At 44.7% G+C, this 17,310-nt stretch overlaps 1 protein-coding gene across 2 annotated transcripts; it reads left to right on the top strand.

Annotated features, from left to right (window-relative positions):
- Positions 1 to 308: 308 nt before the first annotated feature.
- On the top strand, positions 309 to 14,165 carry synpo2lb (synaptopodin 2-like b). 2 transcript variants are annotated; one of them, XM_030401362.1, is made up of 5 exons: positions 309 to 543; positions 4,996 to 5,147; positions 5,242 to 5,544; positions 5,636 to 6,018; positions 10,116 to 14,165. In XM_030401362.1, exons 1-5 carry the CDS (start codon positions 442 to 444, stop codon positions 12,836 to 12,838), a joined length of 3,663 nt encoding a protein of 1,220 aa, XP_030257222.1. In that variant the 5' UTR covers positions 309 to 441; the 3' UTR covers positions 12,839 to 14,165. The 2 variants fall into 2 exon arrangements, with proteins under 2 accessions (XP_030257222.1, XP_030257223.1); XM_030401363.1 differs by lacking the exon at positions 309 to 543 and adding an exon at positions 2,820 to 2,923.
- Positions 14,166 to 17,310: the final 3,145 nt, after the last annotated feature.

The raw sequence follows: 17,310 nt of genomic DNA, 5'->3' as shown, positions 1-17,310 counted from the left end.
CTTTCGGGTGGATGAGGGCGAATCTCTTTGCCGTGGTTCTGCTAGTGAGGTCCGGCTGTGCTGGGGGTCGAAGAGAGGGGGGAGTGGTGATAGTGGTTATTTTGGGAGGTGTATATCAGCAAGCATCCCCTCCTGTACTGAGTGCTTGAGAGTGACATGGCAAGTGTTGAATGCAAGAGGGCGCACACACACACACACACACATGTACACACACACACACACACACACACACAGCATTCCACTGTAAGCACTTGAAAGCCAGCAGCCTCCCCCTGTCTCCTCATGGGTGGAGTGATTTGGTCCCGGAGAGGAGTCAGAGACCTGGACCTCACGCTCACTCATTTATCCTCCTTTGAGTGTGAGGAGCTGGAGAAGGGCAGACCCTCTTACTCACACACACACACACACACACACACAGCAGGCTGTGAGCTGCGAGCAGGGATGGTAGCGGAGGAGATTGTGGTGTCCCTCTCAGGTGGAGCTCCGTGGGGCTTCAGACTGCAGGGAGGAGCAGAGCAGCAAAAACCTCTACAAGTGGCCAAGGTACAGTGGAGCGCCGGTGTGTGTGTGTGTGGTAGAGAAGACTTACTGCCACAGTGGTAACATGAGTCGCTGGGTTTAATAGAAAGTACAGCTGTTTGATGGTCAGTCCTGTGGTTTGTTTGTAATTCGAGCTTTTGTTAGAAACGTTATAGTCTGCATAAAATCAGGGTAAATGAATCTATAGCTCATTGTGTTTTTATCACTGTGACCATAAATCTCTTGTCAGTATAACTACTCTCGTTCTCAGCTGGTTTCAGCGACGCAAGAATTACTGCTCTTTGACAGCAGCACTGGATTGGAGGGGGATTAATTTGATGGGCGACATCATACTGGAATTCCTATAAGCCAGATATCTTTTTTAAGGGGCACTATGCAGTTTTGGGGAATACAAATCCCAAATATTTATTTTTTCCAAAACTGCATAAATGCTCTCGCATTGTTTGAAGCTGGCAAGGTGGCAGGGTCTGCCTCATATAATCAAAGTAAATCCATATGAAATAGTGTTGTCCCTTTAAGGTCAGTTTTTATTTTCAGTTATTAAGTCATGAAAGAGAAGAGGTTGTTTATAAATCTAAATGTCTTCACCAAAACTACGTAGTGTACCTTTAAACTTCTGTATCTAAGTTGTCGTTTCTCAGGAAAATGTATCTCTTCTACTGCTCTTTGAGTTTATTTGACACAAGCAGTCTTCCCTCTACTTCCCTCAGCGGTTATTTATACTTTTGTTTTACCGCCGCCAAGGAGGTTGTATTTTCGCCCATGTCCGTTTGTCCGTTGGTTGGTTTGTGACCAGGATTACACAAAAACTACTGAACAGATTTCCATGAAACTTGGATGGAGGGTGTCTCTCGGCCCTGAATAGACCCCATTAACTTTTGAAGTGGATCCAGAAATATCGGGTCATTTTCGTTAACATTGCAAGATTTTTTTTTGACATGCAGTGAGCTTGATGAAAAAACAGGTGTATTTAAGTGGCTGATATTTCTGAGTGAGTACACTTTCATGCAGAGCAAAATGAAAATCTGGATCTGGCAGTTTAAAATATATTTTATTTGTCATCGGATTGACCTTGATCGAATCGAACGGGCTGGTTGGGACGTGGCGGAGGTATGCACGGTACAAGACAGCAGCATAAACAGACAACAACTTCAAATAATCACCGCAAAATTTGCACATAAAAGAAACAAACAAGCAGAAAGACACAGAACCTCTGTGGTTACAGTCTCAACCTCCTTGTTGTCATTAAGTCGTGTTTGTGGGTCAGAAAACAGTGTGAACACATGTTTTTCGGGTTGATTTTGACGCAGGTTTCATCTCTGCATCCTGATGGCGATAATACATGGCGGCCATTTCCCTCCAAGTCACGGTCAGGGCGACAAGTTGTTGATATTTTGCAGCTTCCCAATTGATCAGAAACTGAAAAGATGATAGACAGTTTCATGTAGAGGGGACATCCGGCCATATTTTTTAGGCAAGACAACATATTTGATAACTCGTTAGCTGATGTTAGCATTCAGCAACTCCCTAGCTTTCATAACAGTTTGATTACTTCCTGTGTGTTTCAATTCCAGGTTTAGACAAATGTCTCCAAGACGTGTGTTGATATTTTTCACTTAATTTTCGCCTTTTTTTAACATATTGTGTCAAACAGAAACTACAATGTGGTTGAATGCTAATGATAACTGATGTCAAATGGAAGCTAATAGGTTATTAAATGTGTTGTTTTACCTTAAAATATGATGAAATATGAAACATTGAAACATTATCCAATGTCTTTACAGTTACAATCAATCAAGAAGCAGTGAAACACTAACAATTTGCCAGATTGCCTACGTTTATATGACTTATAACGGAGCAGTATGACATTTGAGCTTCCCACCCTGAGTGTTACGTAAGAGGAAAATGGCCGCCATGTGAATACGGTTCAGTTTAGACAGGTTAGTTTGGACTGCAGGAATAAACATTATATACTTTATTACTTTTCTACGTTCAGCCTAAACGACAAAACACATCCGCAGTAGGTAATCAACTTGTTTCAGACTAGTCATCGTCGCATATTTAACGGACACAATAAGCTGACTTTAAGCCGAGTAATATTCTTTTTTTTGCAGAGGCTTTTTTCGTGTCTGTGTTTATATTCGTTGACAGTCCAGAATGTTCTCTCTAATAAGAAAATCTATTCTGGAGAGGAGGAATGTGACCTCGCTCACACCGGCCGTTCAAACTTGGCCCGTCTCTCATGTGCTGTCATAACGTCCGATTCAAGATGGAGGAGGAGGCGGCGGCTCTGGCACCAAACGCCTCTCTTTATCCGGGATTTTCACTCAGATAAGGTCACCTTTAATGAGGGTTTGATCAGTGTGTGTGCCTCTTCTTGTTGGTAAGTGTGTGCGTGTGTGACGATGGGCATACCTCAGATAAGCCCGGTTGGGAGTGGAGCGCAAACTAGAGGATCAGAATAGCTCAATTTAAGAGGAGCTGGACGCTGAGCATGGAAAAAGGCCTCTCGTTCACGCACAGAGACACAGAAACACACACACGCTCACACACTTTACTGCAAGTACTTTTCTTTCTCTCTGTGCCATCTCAGTAGCGCCTGTCTTTCCTCGTCTGGTTAGGAATGTGGTGGATTTTCCTGCTAGGTTTTATTTTGGGTATGTGGGGAACATATGGTGAATGACCGGCAGACCCCCCCCCCACCTCTCTGGTCCAGACTGGTGATGCAGCTGTTCAAACCCCCTCTTTCATGATGTACACTTGTGCCGTGTGTGTGTGTGTGTGTGTACATCTACGTACAAGAGAGAGATAGCATGTGTGACGCAGAAATTGGATTATTGGGTCAAGCGATACTGATAGAAGCGAACGCTGTTTCCTCCCAGTAGGTGCGGGAACACACTTTCCTCCTCTCAACATTTTCAGATAAGGTGTGTGTGTGTGTGACGTGTGAGGAGACAGAGGGGAGGTTTTTATCTTCTTCTTCTCCGAGTGAACAAGAATACTCGCCCTCCTGTCTACCCCATCTAGCACCCGGCCCCCCCCCCACACACACACACACACACACACATACAGATATACTTCCTAAATGATCCCATGACATCATCTCTTAGCGACCTCCGGCAACAGCTGCATGACTTCACGAGTTATTTCGATACGAGGAAGACTGGCGGTGCATCAGTTGCTCGACAAGTCTCAGAGCCTTTGGACTTTTTACTGACAGCATACAGTCTGTTGGATTTTGAGGAACAACCTAAATGATCGCCCATAATATCAGATTGTTATCTCCTGTCAGTTCTTAAGTAGTTTCCTATAACATTAAATATTCATTCATTCATTTATAATATAATAGGGCTGCAACTGATGGTCATTTTCATTGTTGATTTATATGTTTTATTACATTTATTATGTATTTTTAATGTGCATTTACATTATTATTAAGTGTTTTCTCAATTAATTGATTGATTAGTTGTTTGGTCGAGAAAATAAAATGTCGTTCGATGTTATCCAGCGCTCGAGATGACGTCCTTAATTGTCTTGTTTCGTCCACAACCCAAAGATATTCAGTTAACTGCCATAGAGGAGAAAAGAAACCAGAAAATATTCTTGAATAAAAAGTTGGAATCAGGAAAGTTTTATCGTCATAGCTGTAGTTTAGTTTAGCAGCCCAAACTTTAGTCAATTTATATCACAGCTATCATCACGCTTTGATTAAGATGTCGCTAAATCCTGATTAATGCGTGTAAATACGTGAAATTGCCAATTTGCAAAACAGCCCCTACCATTTTAAATCAGGGAGAAAAACTATAAACTATAAATCAATAAAACTGTTCAAGCACTGACAGAAAATAGTGATTTGCATGTGAACGCATAATTCATACTGTAAGAAAAAGTAAGTAAGAAGCTGACAAATGTTGAAAAAATATGCTTTTTGTGATTATGAAATAAAATCCGGGTTTACATTGTTTGTAGAAAAATGAAATAATTCCAGTGCATTTTTTTTCAATGCCCCTGGTTAGACTGAATGTTGGGGATGAATACTATGACTGTTAAATACTGGGGCTTTAAGTTCTGAACAGTTTTTGATGATAACAGTGTCAGAATGCACAAACAGGATCACAAAAGGTTGTAGAGACTGAAAAACGATATGGGGATCCTGCGAGGGGTTGCAAGGTTTATCTTTAGGAACTGCAAGAGAAAATGATGCGTATTTCTTCATAGATTCCTTAAACTATCGCTTGTATTTCTTGTGATTTACTGGATATTTCCCCTTCCTGGTCAAAATAACTGAAAGACATATGCAATGTGTGACAATAATGGCCTCTTAGTGTGTTGTAATGGGTCAAAATTTAAATAACTAATGGAGGACGGTGAAGAGTAGTTGGCTAGTAAACAATGTCATGCCATTTCCCACAGCACTGACATCTAATGTGTTGTTAACCCTTCTTTTCTCTGCAGGTACGCAGGCGCAGCAAAGCGTGCAGAGCTGGACTGAAGGAGTATGACGAGCTGGTTGCCATCGGCCAGCAGTTGTGTGCAGAGCTCAGTCATGCTGAAGCAATGAACCTCATAGATGCACAGAATGCCACGCTCAGCCTGAGGGTGAAAAGGTCAGCACTCACACACATACAGTGCACGAAAACACATCAAGCAAACCGATGCATGTTTTGCATTTTCACTTGTCATCTGTACGTTTCCGTCCAGGGCCCCGTCTGGACTCCACTCCTCGTCTTACTCTGGTCGCTCTGCGTCGCCCCGCTCCTCCACCAAGGTCCTGTCTCCCACCGCGGCCCCCTTATCCTCCCATCGCTCCTCTCTCCTCTCCCCCGACGGGATAACCAGGGGCATCACTTCCCCTCCAGACAGCGAGGCGTACTACGGGGAGACGGACAGCGACGCGGACACACAGTTGCACACGCAGCGACGTCAACGCCGCACGCCTCCTCACGCGCGCTCACCTGCTCGCTATGACAACCAAGAGGAGGAGGAGACCTCAGAGATGAGCGGGTAAGAGACATTGACTAGAGTCACACCCCCTGTTGTTTTTACCCTTGTTAAACACATAAAACTTTGAGGTTACTTTTTGTTGTATCTTAAGGTATGAGAGTGCCACAGATGCAGGGGTCTCCACGCAGGGCCAGTGGGAGGCTCAGTGTCTCCCCGGCGTCCCTCGCAGAGAGCTCATCTACCAGCCCCTCCAGACCGAGTGGACCACTCCAGAACACACCCCGCACACTCTGACCCCGCACACACTCACACCGACCCCGGACCAGGGGCTGGTGGAAGCCGAGGGAGAGGGGGACAGCGGCTTCCAGGAGGTGGCGGGCTGCATTGGGCTCCCCTGCCCGCCGCTCGTGTCTCAAGAACGGGCGAAAGAGGCTCTGATGTTGAGTAAACACCTGGTGCCCATGGTGGGACCACAGCTGACCCCCATGAGCGACGAGCTCTCCACCACTTACATGGAAAAAGCACGGCAAGCCAGTGAGTATACATCTTTACACAAAACTACAGTACAGATAAATACAAGATAACAATGTGGTTTACAAAGACAAAGATACATGGGATGCTACCATGAGCTTACGTCGTATGGCAATTACACATAAAATATATATTATGTATAACTGATGCTGCGGTGGATGTATACGTCACTTCCACCAGTAAAAGTATCAAGTTTAAGGATAATACGTCAGCTGCCCACCAAAAAGAGGAATTCCACGACTCTCGTTGTAACGCGGCTATTTCAGCCTCGACAACTGTGTTTTAGCTTTTTAATTTAAATTCCAAACATTCCCCCGGTGTCTCTGAAGGCATCAGCTGCAGAGAGCCGCGTCCTCCTGAAGCTTAAATCAAACGCTACATCACCCTCTAGTGGTTATTATCCAGAACCAGAGCATCCAGTCACATTCACGGTTGGTGGTGATGGGGTGAGATATACCAGATACCGACAGAGATATTCCTCCTCCCCCCCCCCCTCCTCCCCTCCTCTGTCCCCCAAAACAGCATCCTGTCTCTTCTGTCAGTATTCTGAGCATTTGCCTCACTCACTGTATTTATAGGCATTGAAGCCGTCTGATTGATAGACTGGACGCATCTCTGACTTACAGGCCACACAGCTGAATATGTGGTGTGTAGTTGTGTGTGTGTGTTGACGTGAACGTTTGTATCTGTGCAAGCGGTGGTGCGCATGTGTGCGCAGTATCAGTGTCTTCCATTCTTGTGCAGAAATGTTTTGTCAACGGGTTAGTTGGACCAATCAACAAAGATTTAGACAAACAATCAACATTCACTGTAATTCGCCTCTCCACTGTGAGGATTTACGTTTTTTCTCTCCTTTTAAATGACTGTAAATTAAATATTTGTGGCTGGAGTTCCTCTTTTGGATGGCAAAAACATTTTATTGGCTAAACAATTAATTTACTAAACTGAAAATTAATGTATGAAGTTTTGTGGATGAGATGAAAAATAAGAGGCTTTCACTTTTCTTTCCATCATATCTTTGTTTTTTTCTGTTGCTGTATAGTTTATTATGTCTTGAGGAGTAAAGTTTTGTGAATGAAACAGTTGAATAAGTGTTGCAGGTAGATGTTGCTTCAAATTAAGGGGTCACAAGCAAAGCAAATGTGAGCTACAAGATAAATCAATAATTGCTATTCGCAGCCTAATATGATTTCAGCTGTGATGATGAACTGTAATTTTAAAGGAATAGTTTTTTGGAAATACGCTTGTTTCCACATTAGCTTCCCATTTAGCTTCCGTTAGCTGGACGCTAATCCTCCTGGGGTCCGTGCAAACACAGCAACGGAAAATGCAACTCAGTATCGAAAAGCATCAACACGCAGATTGGAAAACAAAAGAGATCTGTGACGCAAACACAAAAAAAAAAGAAATCAAAAGGAACAAAAGCAGAAATTTCTCACATAGCTCAGTAGCAGTCTGATATCAGGAAGGAGTTAGCCTAGCTTAGCATAAAGACTGGGAACAAAGGGAAAAAGCTAGCATGGTTCTGTTAAATCTGCTCATTAGTGCCTCTAAAGCTCACAAACTAAAGGGAAAATTCACCCCAAAAATGTTGTGTTTAACACACTGTGTTTGTTAAATTCATACAAAAAGTATAAGTATGACAATTTTTAGGCATTTCACGACAGATTATGTGCCAGGCTGTACTTAACAAGAAGACGTCAATCTTTCCCAAAGTTTTATAAGCCTTGTCTGATTAACAAGGTAACAATGATCACAGCTGATACATCTGAATACTTGTGCACTGACTCGTTACTGACTGCTGCAGTAATGAGGGATCTGTCCTCCTGTGTGACTTATGTTGAGGCTTTACTACAGGACGAGTGATGACTGAGGTGTTCAGGGACCTGGCCTTTCTCACGTTACGCACACAGACACACACACATACAAATAAGCTATGGGTACGGGGATTGTTGTCTCTGCTTCAATAGACTTGTGTACCTCTGTGTGTTTGTGTGTTTGTGTGTGTGTGTGCAGTGTTTGTTAGGTGTGAAGTGTCAGCAGCAGAGAACGTCAGATCAGTGAAGAGTTATGACCAAGCCTTCCTCTTTAAACTATAACTGGCTTTATGAACTCATACATACACACCCACACACAAACACACACTCAATGACACCGCTGTCTAAATATCCTCTGGTATGGGGTCTTCCCGTCCTTGTGTGTGTGTGTGTGTGCGAGACAGAGACCGGACAGGTGTTTGATGCCTGTCACACAGACAGGAATAGTGGGTTGACATCATGTGTTGGTCTGGGTTGCTGGACAAAGGTCTTTACATGGGCTGTGCCCTGAGAGAAGAACTGGTGGACACACACTAAACGGTTCCCCACTCAAAGCAGAACTGGACTCTGTGAGGGTGTGTGTGGGAGGGTCTGAGGGAGTTTAAGGACACACACACACACTCACGCTTGTGACATGAAGGTTCTCACATCTTCTTCAGGGTCAGATCTAGGTGGACACACAGTCCCACAAGTCGTGTACGCAGGTAAGACACATTAAAATGTTTTTATGTAGTCTTAATGCTTAATCTCCAAACAGATTGAATCACATTAGAGGAAGTGAACAAACGCTGTTTTTCTTCATTTCTTTTCAATGTCAGCACCTTGGGAAGTTTGATGGCAAGATTATGTTCTTGACTGATGATCCTGATGAAATTATGTAGACCTGAGGATGTTATTGAGCCACTCTACCTGTGTTTGTGCATCTTATTTTGTGGTTGTCTGCTACAAAGAGATTTAATGCTGAAGTGTTTATATTGTAGAACTTCATCAACTTGATGAAGCCATGTTGCCTACTATAGGACGGATACATGAATATTTTGTAGTCAGGCTAGTGGAATAGATCTAATGATCTCAATGTCGGACTAGGCTCATTTGTCAGTTTACCAATTTGTTGTACACTGAAATATCTCTGGATAAAAAGTTGTGCTATGTGTACAGATATTCAAGACTAGAGCTCGACTGATATTCCGAAATTGATATAACGGCCGATATACTGTGTACTCCTTTTTTTACAACGAACCCTCAAATGTGGTTACAAAGATACGTCACAGAGGCAGGATATTTTACAGTTTACAAACCGATGAATCTTTGATACTATCAGCCAAACAATACATGGGTCGGGTTCTATTCGTGACTTTGATGGCACTTTGACAGTACAGAATCATAAAGTTACCTTTTGTGGTTTTGGGTGAAATGTCTGTAAAGCTATTAGGAGAATTGTCATATATTTGGCGGAGACATTCATGTTCTCCTCAGGATGAAGCAACCTTCCTCTAGCACCGTCTCTGAGTCAACATTTTTATGTGTGCAATACTTGCTTAATGACTAAACTGCGTTCTCCTGAGCCTCAGGTGTTGTTTGTGTTTAGGGCTAATTAGCAAACATTAGCATGCTAACAGTCTGAGCTGAGATGTGTTAGCTTTTAGCTCCCTGCACCAATTTGAGCAGTTAGCATTACTGTAGAATACCCTTTGTTTGTTGAGGATGGCTTTAATCTTGTTACAGAAAAATCTGAGTTTTGCACTTGAAAGATTGTTTGATGTTGGGATTATGCGTGTGTTTATGTCTCAGTAGGCTTGACTGTATGAAGGTTATATAGAATATGGATTTATGTGTGCGCAGAGGCTGCATCAGACTATAGTTATGTAGTGAGGATATTCATGTGAAGCGTGCCAAGATACTAAAAAGACTCAAATAACCTTGGACTGAGATACACACATGTGCCCAAACAAGCATTTGTGCAGGACAGACACTGTGATATAACCTTCCCGGAGTGTGTGACTCAACTCTGGAGAGCAGCAGGAATTCTTTGTTCTAAATCCACGACACACACTCCTGTCTGTCTCTGGTAATCCTCATGGAAGCTCCTCACTGTGATAATACTGTATAAATCAGCCACTGCTTGCAGTCAGAAAGGCCTGTTACACTGTTGTCTCCCTCATTTGTCGCCCGTGCCTTGTTATGTATTCATTAGGAATCTCATTACCGGTTCTCTCCTTTGTTTCATCTCTCTTACAGCACATTTATTTTGGTCTCTGTCTCTTTTCTTTTCCTGTCTCGCAGAGTTGCAGCGTGGGGAGAGTGTGGTGGAGAAACAGGTGAAAGAGGCTCGTACCAAATGCCGCTCTATTGCGTCGTTGCTGACTGATGCTCCCAACCCCAACTCGAAAGGGGTGCTTATGTTCAAGAAACGCCGGCAGAGGGCCAAGAAGTACACGCTGACCTGCTTCGGCAAGGCTGAGGGAGATAGAGGAGGGGAGACAGAAGGAGAGACAGGAGGGGAGACAGAAGAGGAAGGAGGGAGCTCTTTCCTCAGTGGTTCAGAAGTTGACGAAGAGGGATTCTCAGCATCGTTTGACCCTACGTGGGATACCGGTTATCTAGACCTGCTGGACAGGAGAAGCTCTGCCTGCCCGTCAGCCACACCAACTACTCCAACAACGCCTGCAACCAATCACAATTCAGGGCTGGACATCTCAGCCTATCAGAGTCCAGGACTTGGGACCTCTGTCAATCAAAGCCCAGGGTTGGCGGTCTCAGGGCAGGAAAGCTCAGCCTATCAGGGCTCAAGGCTGGACAGCAGCTTCACGAAGCAGCCAGTCAGTAACTACCCTGCACACATGTCTCCTCCAGCTGTTGCCTTGACCAATGGGGGGTCGGTAGCTGTAAGTCGGGCTAGTGTTGTTCTGAGCCCGCCCTCTCAGACACCCCTTCTGAGCCAAAACGGGCAACATGGCATCCCAAATTCTAGTTCCAACCCTGATCTGAGCCCGATCACAGACTCAGATCATCACATGAACGCCAGCCTCAGTCCTAATCAAGGGGTTCTGAACCGCACTGCACGGCCCTTCACCCCAGGCCCTTCATCTTCTCGTGCATCTGTAACCTCTGTGATGTTTCGCCCTCCCCAACCCAAACCCACAGCCGTGACCATGGTGACTATCCAGCCTACTCGCCATCCATCAGGGCCTGATGCGAGGAGAGCCGTGTCTAGCACCTCTCTGTACATCCCTCCAAGAAATAACACCAGCAACACTCCCCCCTCTGTTAACTCTCCCCCATCAGCTCTCTCCCCTCCATCCTCTCTGTCTTCTGCACCTTTTGTCCAGCCTGCTGCAAATCCGCCAACATTTTACCATCAGCCTGCAGTGCACGCTTCCCCCTCCACCCAGTTCTCTCCTCCTGCAGCTCAAAATACCCTGGTGTATCCATCACCAGCTCAACCCTTCTCCCCTCCAGCTTCACAGCCATTTCCCTCTCATCCTGCTCCTGCTTTTCCACCTCCCTCCACCTACATTTCTCCCATCTCCCCTTCACATCCCCCAGATTTTACTCAAGCTTCCTTCCATACCCAACCCATCCCTCCACCTCATCCTCCTCCTCCCCCTGCGCAACCTTCTCCATCTCCATCTCCATCTGCCCACCCTTACATCAACATGACAGGTGCAGAGACTCCTGGTCCGCATGCTGCCATGACATATGCATCACCTCCCCAGCCTACAGCCACCGATTCACTGGCGACACGTGAGCAGCGCATCTCAGTCCCCGCCGCTCGCACCGGCATCCTGCAAGATGCCCGTCGTCGCAGCAGCAAGAAGCCGATGTTCTGTGCAGTCCAGAATAAAGATATTAATCCAAACCCAGACTTGATGTCGATGGTCCAGAACATGGATGACCGATTTGTGAGAGCTGCACCCAGTGGGGAGACCGGACACGAGTCAGGGCCTGAGGAGGACTGGCTAAGGTTGGGAGCAGAGGCCTGCAACTTCTTGCAGGCTCAGCGGGGACCGAGGCCACCTCCTGTAGCTCCAAAACCACAAGCTTCTCCGGTGCCACAACTGGCGGGGAAGGGAGGTCAGCTGTTCGCCCGCAGGCAGAACAGAATGGATCGGTACGTTGTGGAGCGAGCTCCCTCTGTTGCTGCAGCACCTTACTCCCCCGCCCAGACGAGGGAGCCCTCACCCACACCTTCTCTTCCTGCCACCTGGAAATACTCGTCCAACATCCGTGCTCCTCCTCCCATCAGCTACAACCCCCTTCTCTCTCCGTCCTGCCCTCCAAAAGCTCAGAAGAAGCCTGAGGTGGCAAAGTCTGCACCAGCTGGATCTAAAGGGCACAAAGCGGGCATCAAGCCTGTGGACATTATGAGCCACCAGCCCTACCAGCTCAACTCTTCTCTGTTCAGCTATGGGGGTGGGGTTCCCCAGGACACCTCCACCTATCATCATCATCATCAGCAGCAGCAGCAGCAGCAGCAGCAGCGGGGTCCTCAGAAGACAGCGCGAGTATATGAGGTGAAGCGCTTCTCTACACCCCCACCGACATCCACAGGGCCTGCCCTCAAAGTCATTGTACCTCGATCAGCTACGACACTCGGAGAACCGCTGTGGCGTTCTGATGTCACATCCCCTCCACCTAACCCCACCCCCTACCAACCCTTTCAACCTCAACCTCATCCTCACCAACCTCAGTGGGCCACCTCCCCACTGTCTCCCCCACCTCCCCCTGCTCCTACTGCTCCACTCCCTCAGCTCCCCACCTTCTCCTCTGCTCCTGCTCCACATCAAGTCCAGTCCCCTACTTTCTCCCACTTTCAGCCCCCCAACAGTGCCCAGTCCAACAGGCAGTTTAAGAGCGCCCCAGATCTGAGTCCTCTGAGCCCTGTCGGTGCCTCTCGGCCGGCGTCCAGCAGCACTCAACCTCCCAGGGTGCCCCGGCCCAGGTTCAGCACTTCCAACCTGGGTTTGCAGCCTTGTGTCTGGCGTCCTGGATCCAGCGCACACTGAACAGACTCAAACCACGGCTCTGTTGGAACATAGAGCAACATTTTCTTAATAAATCCATGTGTTTTTAGCGTTGCAATATTGTTATTCAAGCTTGCAGCTTGGGGTTTTATCAGCCACGATTGTTCACAAGATCTGCTTGGATCGGCCGCCCACGTAGCACATTTTATCACTTACTTTTAATCTTGCTGACTCTTTTATTTATCCAACGCATCTGGCTGTAGTTAAAGGGAACACCGTGTTTTGCAAAGGAAACCTGAGAGAAGTTTGAAAAAGGAGCTGAACAGCATATAGGAAAGGATAGAAAGGCGTGCAGGAGGAAACTGAAAAATAAAACTCTGTAAATATTGTATTGATGAAAAATTAAGTTTAAACTCAGAGAAGAAGAATAGAGGACGTGAAAAGACAAGACTGTACAAAGAGAGATGTAGCCGATGAAAGGGAACGGTCAAGAGGAAAGCACAGGAGGCACTGATGAAGTAAACAAGACGCAGATTTCATGTTTAACTTCACAATCGTTTTGTTTGTTTCTTGATTTTAGGTTGCCAGCTTTACACCTGGACAGGGACTACAGATGAAAACGAGCATTTTGGCAAATTTTCACGACAGTTAAGTTTATGAACATACACTGTCCCTGAGAAATAATCTAACTAAATACATTTTAAAAAATCTGTAAACACTATACAGTACATATTGCAATCGTGCTATATCATATTAGAAATGTTGCTTACTTTGAATTTAAAGCTGCTGTAAGCGTTGTCGTTGTTTTAGCGTCGTTAGCAAGCCCCTCCCTCCTCTCTACATAACCACACTAGCACAACTCCTTTTTTTCGAGGCAGTTCTCGTCAATCATTTTTCATCGTTTGGCCAGTTTGATTTATGGATCTCTCTGTCCTGATTGGATAAAGTGAGCAGGGATACAGGAACATTTCCTTTCTCTTTTACTGGGGGAGGAAAGACATCGGTTACTGACTAAGCATTAAGGGAAAACTGTTGTAATAAAGAGCTATTTAACAATTTGATAAGAAATAGCACTTTACAGCAGCTTTAAAGTAGCTACTACTACTATAGTTCCTTCTCTGATAAAGTATATATTCTAAATATTTGTGTTTGATGATTCTGAGTGTCTTTTTTAGTTGCACTCCACAGCAGTGTGTGCTTTGTTTTGTGTAGATTTTCATGAAGGCCCACGAAGGAGGGAAGCCTTTTACAGTGCACTTGTACACTTCTGATCTGTTGATATGAAACAGGAGAGGTATAACGCGTCTGTTAAGCTGTGATTCTTTTCCACAGAGACTGGGAGTCTGAATAAAAATAGACGTGAGTCACATCAGCTGTCATTCTGTTTCTTCCTGTGTCACCCGCGTCATCACCCGCTCCCACACCGGGCCTCAGTATCTCCCTCCTCCCCATTTACCCTTTTTCTCTTTTTCAGGCATTTTCTGGCGAGTCTAACAGCTTAATTGTTCTCTTAGGATTTGGGCAGTTTTGAGATCAAATGCGCAGCCTTCAAAAGCAATAATTTAGGGCTTCAAGGAAATGTTTTTTTTAAGCTTTCACCACATGGAGGCACTGTAGGACTTGTCACACAGTCATGTTGCACTACCAGTTTATGGTCTCCTTTCTCGTCTCATCACAGATCCCACAATGAAGTAACCTTTAGCGCATCAGGGAAAAACGTATGGTTTCCATTTTACATCTTATGTCTTTCGACCCTTAAAGGAGCACTATGTAGTTTTGGGGAAGAAGAGAAAGATCTTCATCAAAAATACATGAACATATGCTCTTTGTTTTCATGACTGCATAAACAAACTGACCTTTAAGGACAACACAGATTCTTACTGTTTTACTTTGTTTATATGTGGCGGACCCTGCCACCTTTATAGCTTCAAACATTTTTCTGGCTACCTTATTTTCCTCTGAGAACAGTTTGTTTATTCAGTTTTGCAGTTCTGAGTTTGTATTATTACCTCATTAATATTGTAAATATTCAAATTCTGATGTTTTAAGTTTCTTCTCCACAACCCTTTTTAGATTAAGTTAGCTAGATCCTGGCTGCTAACACACAGTGTATTTGGTGATCAAGCTCAATGAGAATAGATAAAACATAATGTCAAACACATGCAATATGCTCATCCCGGTTGAAAATTGTCCTCGTACGACTGTTGACAAAAATTTTCAGCGCAGTTTTTCTGTCAAATGACAGCCACCTGATGGCCTTGGCACTTTGAAACCCAACCACGGACCACAGAAAGAGATCTAACCTTTGACCCTTGACTTGGATCAGGTGACAGTCGGGGCTAACTTTAGCTGCTAACTTTAGTCCTGTGCAGGTTCGCTGGTAAGGTTAGCTGCTGCGCTGGTGGAAGGTGCGACACACACACACACACACACACACACATACACACAAATCCCTGCAGTGTGCAGAATATTCACTTCTCAACAAACTAGGTCACTGGATTTTCGAAATATATAAAAGCTGTAACTGCACTTATAGTAATGACTGAAGTGGCTCTTTTAACTCTTGGCTAAATTACCAAATTAGTTCTACAATTCTCCCCCTTTCGGTCTCTCTCCTCTTCTCAGTTAATACCTCTCTCGCTCAGATGCACACACACACACACACACACACAGCCCATTTCACCTATTTTTGGAGCCGTTAATCTCCAGCTATTTGGCCCGGTGCTAAACTCTTAATTCTGATGGCTTTTTTACAATGTGATTGAGAGCGGAGGGGAAGAGCTACCTCGTACATCCTGTCTCCACCCGCCGCTCAGCCAAAGAGCCTCTTTCCTCACACCGTGTTTCTGGGTCGACAGTGTCGAGTGTTTGGGGTCAAGGATCAGGGTTTAGGGGCAGGTCAAATGATGGACAATTAATGGTCCTCCACACTCTCATGTGGATCGATTTCTTTCTTTGAATGTCTTCTGATTCATTACTACCTGATCTGTTAAGTATTAAAAGAAGGTAATTTGTAATAACCAACCAGCTCAGTAATAAACCTGCGAAATGGGAGTTAGATCCCCTGATGGATTTATAACCCAGCTACACACTCATCTGTATCAAGGCCACCTGGCCCATCCAATTTTCAGGACTACCACACTACACACATCACACATCACGGCTCTGAGGATGGGAACAGCACTACATCTCCTTATTTGTTTTTTTGTGCTAATTTAAAGCTAAATAGCAAATGTTAGCAAACATAACTCAAAGTGACACAGTACAGAAATACGAAGCCCATTATAGCTTTTTATTTTTTTGCACCAACACAGAAAAGCCAAAAAACCCACAGTGACAAACAAAAACCTCTAGTTGGATTTAAGAGGCGGAGGACTGACGAGGAACTGTGACTGACATGATAATACAGGTGTAACTGCTGCCGGGCACAAACCAGGCATGAAACTGCAAATCATACCCAAAGGTTTGTCATTTGGAGGCGGATGTATAAAGAGACTATGAGAGGGGGAGGAAGACACATCAACAAAAGCTGAAATGGCCTCAGGCATGTAAAGCAGAGTGACAGAGGAATACAGGGACTGCTGGAGAGACGCTTTCCATTCTTTAGTGATGTTTGTCACTTTATCAAAAGCTCCTGTTCTCCCACAGTTGAGAGGAATGGGGAGAATTAATTCACTAAAATCAGGCTGATTGTTATCTTTTCACGAGCATCAGGCATCAAAGTCTTGTCTGAGGACTAAATGGGATCTTTGTGAATTGAAAACCTAAACTTGTAACAATTTCCCAAAGGAGATTATCTTCTGCTGAAGCCTCCCAGAAGGGAAAACAAGATGAACCTATTCTCATCCTGACCAGAACAGTTTAAAAGCAATGGAGCTTTGCTGAAACTCTCGTTGGATGTTTTTTGTGGCCATCTGAGCAACATGTATGTACGTATACCTGGTTTACCTAAGTTTGTAACATGATTCAACCTCAAGTAAAATCATACATATGATATCACATATGCATTCACATTGCATGTTTATGACCTGACTGACATATCTGGAGGTGGAGGGAATGGTGTTCGGGTTTGGCGACAAGGCTCTCAAGCCACTGACTGCAGTTTGAGACAATGTTTCAACATTTGTAAGAATGAAACTGGATATCTTGACCTCGGGAGAATTTTCAGCCATATTTCTGGCATCAAAACCAGGTGTTTGAAACCAAAACATGATCGTTACCGAACGCTGACTCTCACTTTGGTGCCAGACTATGGGGATAAAAAAAGAATGATTGATTGATAGCTGAATTAAAGTTTATGGCAGATGCATGGAGAAACACACTCAAACCCAACATATCTATGTCGCATGACTTCTGATGAAGAAATGCCTCCAGAAGATGTAAGAACACACATCAGAGAGTACGTTAACCACAGATTTTGTATTCATACAATGTCTGTCACTCGATTTCATTTTGGTAAGGCTCCTGTTTGCATTGTAGTTGCAGTCTCATCAGCCATATTTGGTCAGACTTGA

The sequence above is a fragment of the Sparus aurata genome, chromosome 20 (assembly GCF_900880675.1).
Source record: "Sparus aurata chromosome 20, fSpaAur1.1, whole genome shotgun sequence".
In the NCBI taxonomy this organism is placed as follows: Eukaryota; Metazoa; Chordata; class Actinopteri; order Spariformes; family Sparidae; genus Sparus; species Sparus aurata.
Note: the sequence above shows the minus strand (reverse complement) of the source record. Positions and strands in the feature narration are given on the sequence as shown.